We start from the raw sequence: 14,603 nt of genomic DNA, 5'->3' as shown, positions 1-14,603 counted from the left end.
AGCTGTGAATTAAGTTCTCACCTGTGCCCACTGTGAGGAGGTTTGAGGTCTGCCGGTGGGCCTCATCTCTCTGCTCTGCTGCAGTGTCTGCCGCTCACTACATCCTTCTGCAGTGCAGCCTCACTCCTCCTGCACCTCTGCCTTTCCTTCAAGGTCCTTTTGTGTCTACGGCCCTGCCTCTGTCCCCAGCTCTGCATTGCAGCGAGCCCCAAACAAGCAAGACTCAGGACTGTTGGAGCAGGCACCCTCTTTCCTCGGTTACACATACACACACCCTCTCTCAATGCAAGCTTTATTGAGTTATTTATTTATCAATCGCTCCTCCCTCCTGCTGGCATCTCGCAGGTCCAACAGTGACTGAGAAAATCAAACAGAGGAGAAAAAGATTCAAACTGCTGCATTCTTTGATCAATATAGACCACGAAGATGAACAGCCGGGTTAAACACGCTTGATAATCAGTGTAATGGCATACTCGTGGCAATATTGGAAGGGTTATTATGGGGTTGTGGGGGAAAGTCTCCGCTAGTTCCATTGGCCTGGCTTCAGTGACGCAAAATTACCCCTTACTGTGAGAAGGACCTTGGCGTCTTACCAGAGAAGCAATTATAAAAGACAGTCAACAGTCCACAGCTTACAGTAGAGGAACACTGAGCCAAAGTTTATCTCACTGGACAGCTATACTCATCTGTCAAGAAAATGTGCACAGTTAACACAGATAAATGCATTAGCTAGCATGAAATAACAATGTGTTAGTTTTTGGCATTTATTTATTTTGGCTGATGGGTTAATACTGAAACAATTTATTATGTTTGTTCACAGTGCATTAACTAAAGTTAACATTTCCAACGTTTGATATTGGAATAAAGTGTCCTTCTAGGTTCTTCATAGCAATGTCATAGAACCATTTTTGGTTCCCCAAAGAACTTTACAATACAAAGTTTTTATATGAAGCAATCTTTTTGCAATGTAAAGAAAATCTTTCACTTCGCAGAACTTTTATTGAAACAGCAATGTTTTTTTGGGTGTTAAAGTTTTATGATAACATTTAGCCAAAATGGCTTCTTATTTGGCATCATGAAGCCCTTTTTAAAGAGTGCAAGATTAATAAATGCTTTAGTTTTTTGTTCGTTGTTGGTTTATGTTCACTAATCCATTACGTAATATTAACAAACGCATCCTTATTGTAAATTGTTGCCGATTTAACACTTCAAGATTTTCTGAAATTAATCCGATCGAAACGTTTAGGAGTTCTTGTTCCCAAACAAAAGGATCTATCACAAAAACGTTTTTCACATTTTGCTCTTATTATTAGTTTATCTTACTTTTCAAAGTATTCAAATCCACTTGTTTTTTTATTTAATACAAGTTTAACAGTACAAGTTATTTTTGGCTAGAGCAGACAGGAACACACCCTGGATATCCAGACATGTGCTTACGATGTCTTTAAAACATCTATAACAATGGAAAAACTAAACTGGAGAAGACATGAGTTATAATAAAAGTACCTTGTAAATATTCATTTTTATTTTGGAAAAAAAAGCTCGCTATATTTCATTACATTCATCAGACACGCAATTTAGCATTTTATACATTCGCAAGTAAAATACTAATTTTACTTACATTGTATCTGCTAAAAGTAGAAGAGGGGTCAGAAAGCTATTGAGATGGGTAACAGTGCTTTTGGGTGGGAGTTTAAAGAGAACAACAAATTACCCTGTCGTGTCTTACAATGGTGTCTCGACCCAGTCGTTTTTATTTGTACCACAAAAACTGGATAAAAAGCAGAGAGACATTTTATCACCAAAGCCGAGTGGAAAAGGCCGTCTACAAGCACATATTAAGCTTTTTAGCCCGAGAACCTCTTTGCGGCCGATAACAAAAACACAAAGCTACTCTATCAACTCTCAGACAAGAAACATGAACAAGAATTGAAAAAAAGAATAAACTAAAAAAAAGTTTCATTTACAACTGGTAAAGAAATCTATGGCAAGTATAGATTTTGAGAGGTAATAATCTGTCTGTAAAACAGATTATGTAACTACTGGAGAGCTTTCAAGGAAGAACCACAATCTTTTTCTCGAGTTTCTGCTGAGGGAAGATGAACCTCTTCATAACATCATCCAGCTCCTCCAGAGCAAGCTGAGCGTGGAGCTTGGCCACTTCATCCGGGTCCGACCGGACCACCCACTTCAAAGCCCGATACAGTTCCAGTAAAACGTCACCAAGTACCTGAAAATATAAAACGAACAAAGGACAAATAGGAAGTGCTTAGTAAGCAAATGTTTTACAGTGCAATAGTACAGAAGACAAAGAGCAAGCGTAGAATGTAAAATGAATACAGTATTTCTCTTGAGAGGGAACGATTCCCTCACATCGGTGAGACGCAGAAGAGTTTTTGTGAGCAGTCAGCTGTTCTGGTTTTATATCTTCACACACGATGAGCTAGTGACTTATGGTTTACCTGGACAAGCCATCTCATTACTCACTGTAACAGCTGTACCAAGCAGCTAGCATTTCTCATACCAGAAGGACCAATGTGCATCCTGGGAAACCTAGAGACCCAGTTTACAGATGTCATTACCCACAGGGTAAGGGGGTCTGGACTTTGTGTGTCAATTTATGCGAACAACTGAAAACAATCCAAATGCTGGAGTGATTTTATATCCCCAGACCCCAACAGTGTTTCAAAAAAAGTCAAATGGATTATGTGAACTGCTCCTTTAAAATACCGGAAAACCACTTAAAATCACATTTTTATCATTAGGATAAAGAGCATTCATTCTGTGGTATGAAATATTTTAATATAAACAGATCAGACATACATCTGTTAAATATGGCTAATGGTTGATATAGTTACAGATGTAATTCTGTACTTGTGATACACTTTCATAACTAAGATTGCTGAATACTGTTTCTTCCCCCCCACAAGAGGGATTGGCAGAGAACATGGGATCCTTTATAACAGGTTTAATGTTATAAGAGAAATACCACAAAGTTGAAGTTTATTCAATGAAATTGTACATGCGCCAATAGACTTCAAGGAGCAACAGATAGAGAAAGATTGTGGGTGTTATAATAGTAATTGTTGGGAGTCTAATGAGGGCCGTGGGAACGTGAGCGTCTGGAGATAGTGATGATTAGACAGAGCGTTTGTTCTTTCACACAGGTGACCTCTAAATAAGAGAGCAGAACATTACAGCTGCTTCTCATCAGTCCAGATGCTGGAGGACCTGACAACCTACTCTGTTAACCTCAGACACAAAACACTTTTGTCTTTTGTTATTTTAGATGATCCTTGAAAAAATGTGTGATGACATATTTATAGCTTTAAAATTTTCAATTGTCAATGGCAATTGGACGGGACCTTGATAAATGCTATAGATATATATAAAAAAATATATAATAAAATACATAAATATATAAAAACAATTTAAGCACTTTATATTTCTAATGAAAATAATACTTGGCATTAAAAGTATTGCAATTTTAACAATGTAACCCCGTTTTTAGGATCTGTTGAATTCTGTCGAATAACACAAAATAGTTTTCTCACTGGTCCCTAAGTTTATAAAAACAAACAAAAATTGTCATTTGATCACACATCAATAAATACTCACCTGTGTGGTTTTATCACCAAGTCCTCTTAGTATCAGAGCAATGACGTGGACCGCAGCCCGTCGAACCTCTGCCTCTCTATCCGTCTTTATCAACGCTGTGAGACACGTGCTCAGCTGCAGGAGAAAGCACACAAATATAGGTCAAAAACAAAAGACGTTTTTCTCTCAAGGCACTGCTTGGGCCACAAGAATCTGCAATGCTGCGCAAGTCGATCTCTAATGTCGATGCAAAGGGTCGATTGATGTTTAAACATGTACACAGTCTGCTGATGGACTGGTTGAGAGAACCCTGTTGCAGGCAGGATGTTTCATGAATAAGCAGTCTACTTAGTCACCGTGACAGAGATGCTTATTCATTAAGACTTATGAGGGACCAGTGCTGCGGCTCAGCCCTGCACAGTAGATTCTCTCATCCAGCACATACATGCAAAACCACTGAAAAAACAAACTGTGCGTGTGGTTGCAAATTTCACATGTTGGCACATAGATCAAAAATATATGTGTTTCTGTTATATACAGTAGTAGTACATTTACATTTAGTCATTTAGCAGATGCTTTTTATCCAAAGCGACTTGCATAGAGTTCAGGAAGCAATAAGCATTAAAAGAGCATGTTCCATGTGTGATTGATCCTAGCAAACAAATCACTGAAACTGAAGATAGGGGTTTGGGTTTATCTCTACTGTATACGGCCCATGTGCACTAGCAGAAAACTGTTATCTCAGCACATGAGAAGATTAAGTGGTGTGAGATGTGCACACGCACAAACAGCTGTGCTGAGCAAAGAGAACAATGACTTAAAATTGACTAATTCCAGTCTAAACCACTTATTCAAAAGAACAGATTTAACATCTCATCAACTTCACTGCTTGATTTGGCTTTTAATGGTTTAAGATTTGCTACCTCTTGTGCCAGCGCTCCGAGGGAAAAGTCGAGCCGTTGGCACAGTTCTCCCAGGTTGGATAGGCTGCTGGCACGCACGCTGCTGTCCTCATCTCGTGTGCTGCTTAGGAACACACCAATCAGAGGCCGCCCGTAGTGCGGAGCCAGGTCACCTGAAACAAATGGGTGCCAAATTTAAAACAACTAAAAACATTTACATTTACATTTATTCATTTGGCAGACATTCTACTAATAACATACTAGCTGGAACATACGGTAATAAAGATATGATTCTACATAAAATACATTAACTACACAGCGTCCAGCCAGAACACACACAAACACACAGCTAAAGTTGTCACTCCTCTTTCAATCTCTCCATCTTGGTGTGAAAGTCTGAGAAAATCCAAAGCACGTTCCTACAGCATGAGTGTAGTCACTAAACAGGGATTTATTGGCTCATAAGAGAATAGCCCAAAAAGCCATGACCATAAAAGTCTTTATCAAACTAACAGGTATTAGTGTAAAGGAAAGACGTAAGTTTATGAAAAAATTAAACTAGAGATAAAGAAACTAAATGTCAGTGTAAGAGGGCTGTGGGCCAGACATTGACTTCTGCCTCAAAGCATATGACTTAGAAATGTTAAAGCATTAGTGAGATGGGTTAAATTCGAAACAAAAAATTAAAGCCTTAAATTACAAGCTTACTAAATATTAAGTTCAATCCAAACAAATTTCTTTGTGATACATATGAAAATGTTTCTAAAAATAAAATTTTGTGAAGGGGCCAGTAAAAACATTACCAACAAAATACAAATCTGATTTACTCTTAAAATCAGGTCATTATTAAGTCCTGTATTAAGGAACTAGAAACCAGTAGGTGGGTCCAGTGGGCCGTTTCCCCACAGCTGATGTTACTGGCCAGACCACGGAAAGCCCAGCTCAACATATCACTCAAAGTGGCTAAAAACCTTCCTTGAAGCGATGCGCCAGGACCTATTGAGACACAAATGTCTACTTGTTTAAATGACCAGTCGTCTACACATATCAAACAGGCTTAAAAGCTTTTGTGACTCAATCTTTGAAAAGAAAAAAAGTATCTAAGGGGAAGAGAAAAGGCCAAGAAAAAGTGTAACATCCATTTCTTTCATCCAGGGCTTCTTGTTAACTGTGGCCATCTGTTCAAGCTCCTTATTAAGGGACAAGTTAAATTAGAAACCACGACCGCATTTATCAAGAACAAGGATTAATTTAACAACGGACTGGACGCAACTGTGGTTGGATATTAGTAATTACAAGCTTAAACGTGCTTATGACATCAAGAAGAGAAATCAGTGGGTCATTAGATAATAATCTGAGCTCATGTGTGCGGTTGAAGTGAGCGATGCCCCCTGCTGTGTGTAAAAGTGACACTGTGAGCTGTGAGATTCACTGTGAGCTTTCAGTCGATTGTGGCAGCTGTTGGGCTTTTGGAGAGCCCGGTCTGTCAGTCTCGAGGAGCCGGCCAAGACGACACGCCTCTGATCTCAATAAAGAAACACACATTTGTGCTGGGATACCACACTTTGCTATTCAGAAAACAAGGACAGACTTACGAATAGAAAGAAACAGATCAAATGCTGTATAGTGCCACTTACCCATCGCCCTGCTGGCTCTCATTAAAACCTCGCCCACTTTGAGGCGTGTCTCTAGAGAACGTTCCCTCTTGGGAGAACCTTCACTTGACCCGGTACGATACTCTCCCAGCAATCTCTGCAGAATCTGCTCAGGGAAAGACTCAGCGAGCACTGCCAACCCTGCATACAGAGAAGAGATAAAAGAAGCAGCCTGAATAAAGACCAAGAGCATTTAAGACCGGACTGATATGTAAACTAAGGCCTGAATAAGTCAGTCCAGATATAGACCTGTGTGACCATATATGGACATGGAGTGAGATTGTGTTAGTTGCACGAGCTCCCTTGGGCGAGCATAATTAGCTAATCGACCAAAACTCTATCTAGAGGACCAGAACCAGCATCCTTCTAAATGTGAAGGGTATTCCTTAGAAGCCTGAAATTGATCCACTAATTTATGCAGACCATACATGCGCACACACACACGCAAAATAACTGGTCATCAATATACAGAACATCTAAAACTGTGTTTCCAAGTAAATTATAATTAAAATGATTTAATATGTTATTTATTCATAAAATAATTATGATTAATTATTAGCAGCAGTATTAAATGATATAATAGTAACATAAAATCAAGGAACCATTTTAACGTTTTATAGGTATGCGTTTAAGTAAAATTATCATTTTGGTTAATTCTGTGAACAACTAGCCTATTTCTACCAAATGTTTAATTTCCATGAATTTGTGGAAAACTGGGGAAAAAATAGAAATAACAGAAAGATGGTCTGTATTGTTTCAGATCTCAAATACTGCAAAGTTCATATTCAATACAACAATAGTTGAACATGTACCTAGGAAAAGTGTAAAAACATTTTTTATGTGACAGCTTCTATAAGTTTTCATGCGTGTTTTTATGCTGTCAGTCTTTCGCATTGCTGTTGGATGATTTTATGTCACTCCTGAGTTTTAATTTCTTTATTCAACAGACACCGGACTGGATTGGCCACAAAACATAAAAAAATTCAGATAAAATATTTAAATAAAAATCTCTTAATTTTTCAAGCAGCTGTATATTGTTAATATTTAAATTATTGTAGTTGTGTTATTTCCTGCTACTACTACTATCATTATAATCATATTAATAGACTAAAAAAAACATTTTTAACACAAGATTTTTAACTAAACCTCACACAACGCTTTCATCAGGGGCAGAACACATACCAAAATGTCACACTAGCAACTGTGCTTCCATACCTCCATCCAATCTTACCTTGAATAGCAGACAGATAGACAAAAGAGTCTTCATGTTCTAAGTTCTCCAGAAAGAGCTGCAACATATTGAGATGAATGACTGAACGCTTAGCAAAGAATCAGGGCACAGTTAATTCATTCCTTAGCCTAATTACTCCTGACAGTTTTAAAGGTTTCATTTGTTCTACGCTCAGCACATTTACAGTAATGCAAATGAAAACATGTTTGAGGCCTGCGGTACAAAAAGATTGAAATGAGCTCATGTCTGTGAACAAAGGAGCGTGTGGAATTTAACACAACAGAAACAGACACAATAATCAAAACATGCTGTAAGTAAATAAAGGAGAAAAGCATTTAATTTAGTTCCCTGAGGTAAAAGTATGTGACTGAATGTTAGCATGGCTCTCTGTGTCTAGAGAGTGTCTGGACACAGAGGATGCCCTTATCACAGAGAATATTAGATGAGACACTGGAGAAAGACCCTCATCATAACTAGATCCCATGAGGGTCTTCATACGTCCTCAAGCAAGAGATTTTACACACCAAACATCTCAGCTCATTTATTAAACATGGTCTGGACCCTCAAAGAAAGCCCACAGGAGGAAGACAAACACTAAGAATGGTTTTTAAGTGTTTTACCTATCATTTTCATTATTATGCCTACACATAAGGTACACTCCATAAATAGCATATTATTTCTAAAAGAATAAAACACTGATCATGTATATAGAGAAGACTTACCATTAGAAGTTTGTCCTTATTTTGCAATGCCGCTATATCTCCATCTTTACAGAAACGTGTCAGTGATCGGAGTGCTACGGCTCTGGTGGGCACATCCGGGTCACAGGCCCCCAGAAGGCACTCCGAAAACTCTTTACTGGGTGGCAAAAATCCATCAGAAATACCTGCTGCTGTCTGTTTGACTGTATGTTCAGACTTTGGTTCTGTAGTGTGGGTTGAGACTTTAGGGGCTTCAGCAGGAACTGTTGCGTGTTTGGGATGGGACATTGGTGGTGTGTGAACCCGACTAACTGAAATGCTGGGACTGTCTTTAGAGTTGTGTGAATAAGTAGACTTTAGCGGGTTCTTGATACTTGTTGGGTTAGTGTGGGGTTTGGAAGATGATGTTTTGGTTGGGTGGTAAGCGCCATGTGTAGCGATGGTGGCTCTCAGATCAGAGGCCAGTTCCCGGATGACATGTTCAGGGTGATCTTGGGATATCTGCTCCAGAGGTGGCAGCAATGCAGCCATGGATGAGTAATCGTCTGAGTTTAGCTATAAGAAAACACACACGCAGTACTTTCAGTTTTTATATGAGCTTGATCAAGAATAAACATTTAACAAAAAATATAAAGACCTCAAATGTACATTGCATTTACAATAATTATAAACAGTTTCAAAGGAACAACCGAAACAAAAGTGCATACATTTTTGTACAATTGAACGGACCGGAGTCAGTTAATCCGCTTATACCATGGTTACCACACCACAGGACATTTGTTCAAATGTTTAATTTCAACGTTTGTCATGTTATCATCTTTAAAATGCTTTTGATGGTAGGACTTCTTTCTTGCGCATCTCATTTCAAGCTTCCAGAGTGAACGGACACGGAAGCTTGAGCCACTGCTACATGGTGTGTGTGAGTGAGAGAGCGATTGACCGTGCCCACACCTGTGAGTTTACAGTTAAAGAAAAGCCAGATATAATATTTTTTTTTATTCCTTCTATTGTAGTAAAAAATAACGGAAACTTTTAAAATAGTATGTCTATCGAATTAGATTCATTATCAGTTGTAAGCAGCATCATGAGGAAAACGAACCATGAGGCTATCAGGGTTTATTAATGCATTTTGTTTTCTATTAAAAGTTCAGTATATGTATTTCTATATTATTTTTGAAATGCTTTGTTTATTGAAACGAAACTGCACACGTTTCCATTAGCAGTAAAGTTTGACATTATAAACGTCAGATCAACTGCATGTTGTTGTGTGCGGTAATGGCCTATAGGCTCCACTACAACCTTTCTGTTGATTAAACTTGGCGAAGTGATATGGAACTGTAATGCGGTCAGCAGACCTGGAACACCTTCATAGGTGTGCATTTACTGAAAGTGAATGCATACCCATAGAACGTTTGTGGAATAATATACAAAAAAATTCAACAAAATGTTTATTTTATACAATTACTCTAAAATCAAATACTAATATAAATTAAATATAAATAGTTATTTTATTATCTGCCAGCCAGACCGATCAACAAACACAGTCTTCAGGCCAGGCGTGTGAATCCTATGAAACCGTCTATACAAGAAATGCAAAACCATTTTTGTCAGAAATAGTTTTCCCATTAAGTGTAGCATCTCATCACATTGCCAGACACTCAACTTAAATTGTAGAGTGATGATATTGAAAAAATGATAAAGTAATGTTTACTGTAGTAACAAAAATGTTTACTATAGTTCACTACCTCAGCAGCTCCAGACAGTAGTGTGGCCACAAGACCCATTCCCATACTGAGAGTCTGACTCTCTACTGGACTGTCAGCACCACACTCCTCCAGACCAACACATGCCCTCTGCAGCATGGACACTATAAACCCAACCACCTATAGATGAATAGATGTAGAGAGAGAGAGAGAGAGAGAGAGAGAGAGAGAGAGAGAGAGAGAGAGAGAGAGAGAGAGAGAGAGAGAGAGAGAGAGAGAGAGAGAGAGAGACAATATCAGCCGTGGAAGGATTATATATGTGTCCAAAGTAACAGTCAGATACTTTGTTGCTAAAAAAAAAAGGAACAAATCAGGTCAAGAGATATTTGTAGATGTCCTTTATTTTTCTTATTGAACCCCCAACAGAATCAGTGCAGAAAAGACAAATGATCTGCGAAAACGTCTGAAGTAAATGAGTTCATAGAATGTGCTTGAATAGCAGCCTATTTTATTCAATCGTAAACAAACACTTCACCCAAAGGAGTAAATGGTTTAATAATATAACATTCTGTAACAAACCTGAGTGGGTTTGCGGAGCAAAAGCGTGTGTGGAAGACCTTCACACATGATGGCTAATGTCTGGAGCAGTGCCAGTCTCTGCCCGTGTCCACTGGCACGCTCCAAAAGGTGCTGCTCCAGCTCCAGCAGGGTCATGGATGAGGTGTCAACTTCCAGTTCCAACCCCTCCTCCTGCTCAGCAGCCACAGCTGTTAAATTCTTCAAGAGAGATACCCATCAGAGAATTCATACAGGTTTGAAAAGACAAGTGTATGAATGAACCAAAAATGCAACCCCTATTTTAACAATACTTTACTGGAGACTTTCAAATCCTGACATTTTGGCAGAAGACATCCATACCTCCAACAGAAATAAGAAAAACTCTCCAGGCAGGTCACCGTCCTTCATCTCTCCCAACAGCTGCACCAGACACTGAACTTTCCACTGCTCGCCTGAGACCTTCTCATAGAGAGCATCGTCTTCATCGCTGCCCGAACAAAACGAACAAGAGAGATGTTACCATTTTACATGCGTCTCAAAGCAATGCATATTATTATATTATCCCATTTCCTGTTCCGTTACCTCGCTGACTCTATAACACCAAGTATGGCCCCTCCATCACTGCCAGGTAAGAACTGAAAGCCATGTCTGACTCCGCCCACATCTCCCATCAGTCCACACAGGCGCTTCAGCAGTGAAAGAGCTTCTGAGAGCTCTGAGTGAGACAGACACCATATCAGGATCTCCTGACAAGGTGTGCTGTAAGGAACAACGCAATTTAGTCTTTTCCAAATATTTATTATACAGACTTCAAAAGTATACCACACATTTTCAAACGGTGTGCTTACCGTAAATGAGACACGTTGTGTTTTGTGAAGCAAAAGAGGCTGAATAAGGTTGGGATGACATCCCGCAGTGCTTTCATTAGCACTACAGATGGACTGTTGCCAACCACACAGATCTGAGAGAAATAGAGTGCAATTACGGAAATGACTATGGGAGCATGTCACAAAGTTACATAGAATTGATAATATGGCCTAAAGGATTAATTTTTTTTTTTACTTTGTATACATCCTCAATACAGCGTGTCAGCTCCCATTCCTCCACTGCATCCTGGGATTGGTAATTTCCTGCAACACAGTTCATTTAAACAACATTACAATGTATTCTCAAAAATTCATTAGAAAGCATTCTAAAAAACACACATTTAGGCTAACCTTTTTCATCTGCACAACGATGAAGGGGGGCGAAAAGAGGTCCGAGCAGGAATCGATACACAAACTCGGGTCGATCTTGAACCATGGTGAGCGCCGTTCTGGTGGCAACTCTCTGGAACTGCTGTGCAGTCAGCTTGTCTTTGAAATGCAGAAGCTCCAGAACCTAATTCACGTGACATCCTATGGTTAGATGCATTCAGGACTTTCTTTGTAGGTTTTTAAGTCTTTAAAAAAAAAGCTTTGACTATTGCTTTTATCTTCTTATTAATGATTTATTTATCATTTAAAAACACCAGTATAGCTTCACTTCTGTACAATGACAGAAATATTGGCTTTTTTCACCTGTGGACACACTTGACTGTAGTAACTCTCAGCAGAGAGAGACTGCTGAGGACAGGCTGCAAGAATCTTAGCCACAGCGTCACATTTCTTCCAGTCAGAGTCTCCACCTACTGGTCAGAGGTGTAAAACGCAGGTAAAATGACTTGGAAAAGCTCAAGCTGAACATTGACAGCTGTAATAAAAAAAGAGGATGACATATGTTTGGAACATAAACCAAATGGAATTATACGTCATGTGTCTCGGTAAGTGACGCATAGAATAAAAATACAAATTTTTCCACCCCCATTCAAAATAAAATGGTACTGTGTTGTTTATGCAAATTATGTTCCCACTCACTAACATTTGATTCTCCTATTCTAAACTCATTTAGCAGTACATCACAGTACTTTGGTTCCTCCGCCTCTGGTCCTTACATTTCAGTGTATTACTTTCACAAAAATTTAAATGATGCAGTAAAACTTAAATGTGAGTTTCAATGTGAAAGTCCTCTTACATCAATAGATGTTTCTATGAACGGTTCTGTACACTTTCCCAAGTTTTATTCCTTCTTACCTCCGGGCCCCTCCAGGATTGCCCTCGCCACTGCTTGGACCCCATAAGGTTGCATTAACCTGTCAGAGAGCAGCTGCCCACAAAGACGTCTCAGCCATGCGGTTGCCTGGGTCAGACCTTTAGCTCCGCCACTTCCACCTCTGGAATCTGAAGACGCCTATAGCAGACACACAAAGTATACCACTGATTCACATTCAAGGATATTACAAAGCATTTAAAGTTTAGAAAATTGGTGGGCAAACCACACCTGTTTAGGACCTCCTTGGAGAATCAGCAGTTCCTTGATGACAATTGGCTGGTACACTTTTCCTAAAAGATTGTGAAGTGCTTCTCTGCAGGATTTGCGCTCCTCTACTGTCAGTCCCTGTCACAGACCAAACCGGATGATACTGATTCAATAAATAGTTTTGGCCAGTATGAGAGCAGAAATGTTGATAAAATTGACTTTTTGTTCATTACTTTTCTCAGATATGTTATTACTAGATCATTCATTTAAAGGAACCAGACACATTAAAAATTTGAAAAATGTATATTACATTCTATTCCATGACTGGAATCACATATTTAATATTCTGCCCACGACTGTGAAAATCCTAAACATACAAAGTAATTTTGCTTTCGTATTATTACATTATTTGAATCGTAAAATTAAAAAACCTTGTTGCTCTTTGTGCCATCTCCTTCTGGACGATGTGGTCTATACGCTAACTGACACAGAGCTGCCATGATGTCACCTAGGTGGCGTGTAAAAACAGGAGTTGCTAAAGAAGACAGGGTAGACACCTCTAGCAAAACATTAGTTGTGATAAGCAAACGACGTTCCCCTGCAGGGGCCACGTCCTGACGCACTGCTCCCTCCACTGTGACCCCAAATGCCGACCTCAGCCCCAGTGGCACCCCAACACCAGGTGCCAAATACGGGCAGAGCCCCAGGGTGACCACAAACTGCAGCACAGAGGCCAGTGTTTTCTGCTGATCCACACTAAGCACATCTGGAGGCAGAGGTGGGGCGGCCTCAGGGGTGCCTGAAGTTGGTACTGCAGGATTTAGCTGAAAGGCATCCAGGAGAAGGGTGAGGTGACGTGCCAGGCAAAGCAGGAGGAGAAGAAGCTCCTGGACAAAATTCCAAGTTACGTCAACAGTATCGTTGTACACCCATGTGATCTCTCTCCTGACGTCCTCCAGCAGTGGACGGGCTTCTTCTAGGTCTCCACCCGCTGACAGGTGCTTATGAAGCTCTGACAGGTTCCTCTGAAGAGCTGATATAAGTCTCGTTTGCGTGCTTTCACCATCGCTCGCGTGAGCTTCTAGAAAAGAGGTACGTCGTGAGTGTAGACAACTACATTAAACGGGCGTAATTTAACCAACAACAGTTGGAAAGTTGTCTAATATAATTATTTGACCGAGTTATTGACCAACAGTTCTATATATAATATATCACTTACCTCGTATAGGGTTGGTTAAAATACCAAGGGACTTTAATAATGCTTTAGTCATTTTTTCCAAAGATATTTTCCCACGCTACAATGTGTAGCAACACAGTTAGCGCGATTTTTGAACGTCATGGCTACGAGGAGAGAAGCATTTTCAAAATAAAGGTCTGACATATTGACTCGTTCGAAGCCAAAGCGCAAAAAAGATTAAAAAGTCTCTACAGTGTTTAGAATTATTCAGAAGAGTGCAAGAATTGGAAAAATGGATGAATGAATAAAAAAAATTAATAATGCATATTTGATTTATTTATTTATCAATGTGATACAATCACTCCAAATGACAAGGTTCAGGAGAACAAAACATTTCAACACATTTCACTATTATCACTTAAAACACCAACTTATTTCACCATTCATGTCACTGACAGTGAGTGAATTGAGTTCTACACCTGATATAAAGTGTATAAAAATATATATAAATATATATCAAATATATATATCAAATAAAAGTCCATAATCTGTTTGCATAATCTATATACAACTTCAATAAATAGTAAATAAATTATTATATAAATAAATAACAATACAACATAAAATAGTGTTTTACAATAATACAAATATCTTAATTCAACAAGTTATAATCTTAAAAATAAATCATGTGACACATGCACAACATTCGGGCTTATCGATATAAGCATATAGAACAAAGTAA

General features: G+C 39.0%; 1 protein-coding gene across 2 annotated transcripts; it reads right to left on the bottom strand.

The window, feature by feature from the left end:
• Positions 1-1,336: 1,336 nt before the first annotated feature.
• Positions 1,337-14,036, bottom strand: tango6 (transport and golgi organization 6 homolog). 2 transcript variants are annotated; one of them, XM_079466559.1, is made up of 18 exons: positions 13,904-14,036; positions 13,116-13,765; positions 12,706-12,822; positions 12,459-12,615; positions 11,907-12,016; positions 11,565-11,727; positions 11,410-11,477; positions 11,196-11,308; positions 10,930-11,106; positions 10,708-10,834; positions 10,369-10,566; positions 9,832-9,969; positions 8,108-8,641; positions 7,386-7,443; positions 6,137-6,295; positions 4,521-4,672; positions 3,619-3,732; positions 1,337-2,230 (listed from the first exon to the last, which is right to left on the bottom strand). In XM_079466559.1, the coding sequence occupies exons 1-18, from the start codon at positions 13,953-13,955 to the stop codon at positions 2,054-2,056; spliced, it is 3,264 nt and encodes a 1,087-aa protein (XP_079322685.1). In that variant the 5' UTR covers positions 13,956-14,036; the 3' UTR covers positions 1,337-2,053. The 2 variants fall into 2 exon arrangements, with proteins under 2 accessions (XP_079322685.1, XP_079322686.1); XM_079466560.1 differs by having other exon boundaries at positions 1,489-2,230; positions 11,907-12,013; positions 13,904-14,017.
• Positions 14,037-14,603: the final 567 nt, after the last annotated feature.

This window comes from Barbatula barbatula, assembly GCF_947034865.1.
Source record: "Barbatula barbatula genome assembly, chromosome: 10".
Classification (NCBI taxonomy): Eukaryota; Metazoa; Chordata; class Actinopteri; order Cypriniformes; family Nemacheilidae; genus Barbatula; species Barbatula barbatula.
This window is presented reverse-complemented; position numbering and strand designations above follow the sequence as displayed.

Coding starts and splice junctions, on each gene's coding strand:
- tango6 (XM_079466559.1), bottom strand. CDS start 13,955: ATGACTAAAGCATTATTAAAGTCCCTTGGTATTTTAACCAACCCTATA. Junction 11,478..11,564: donor TCGTTGTGCAGATGAAAAAG/GTTAGCCTAAAT, acceptor ACTGTGTTGCAG/GAAATTACCAATCCCAGGAT. Junction 3,733..4,520: donor TCGGAGCGCTGGCACAAGAG/GTAGCAAATCTT, acceptor TTTCTCCTGCAG/CTGAGCACGTGTCTCACAGC.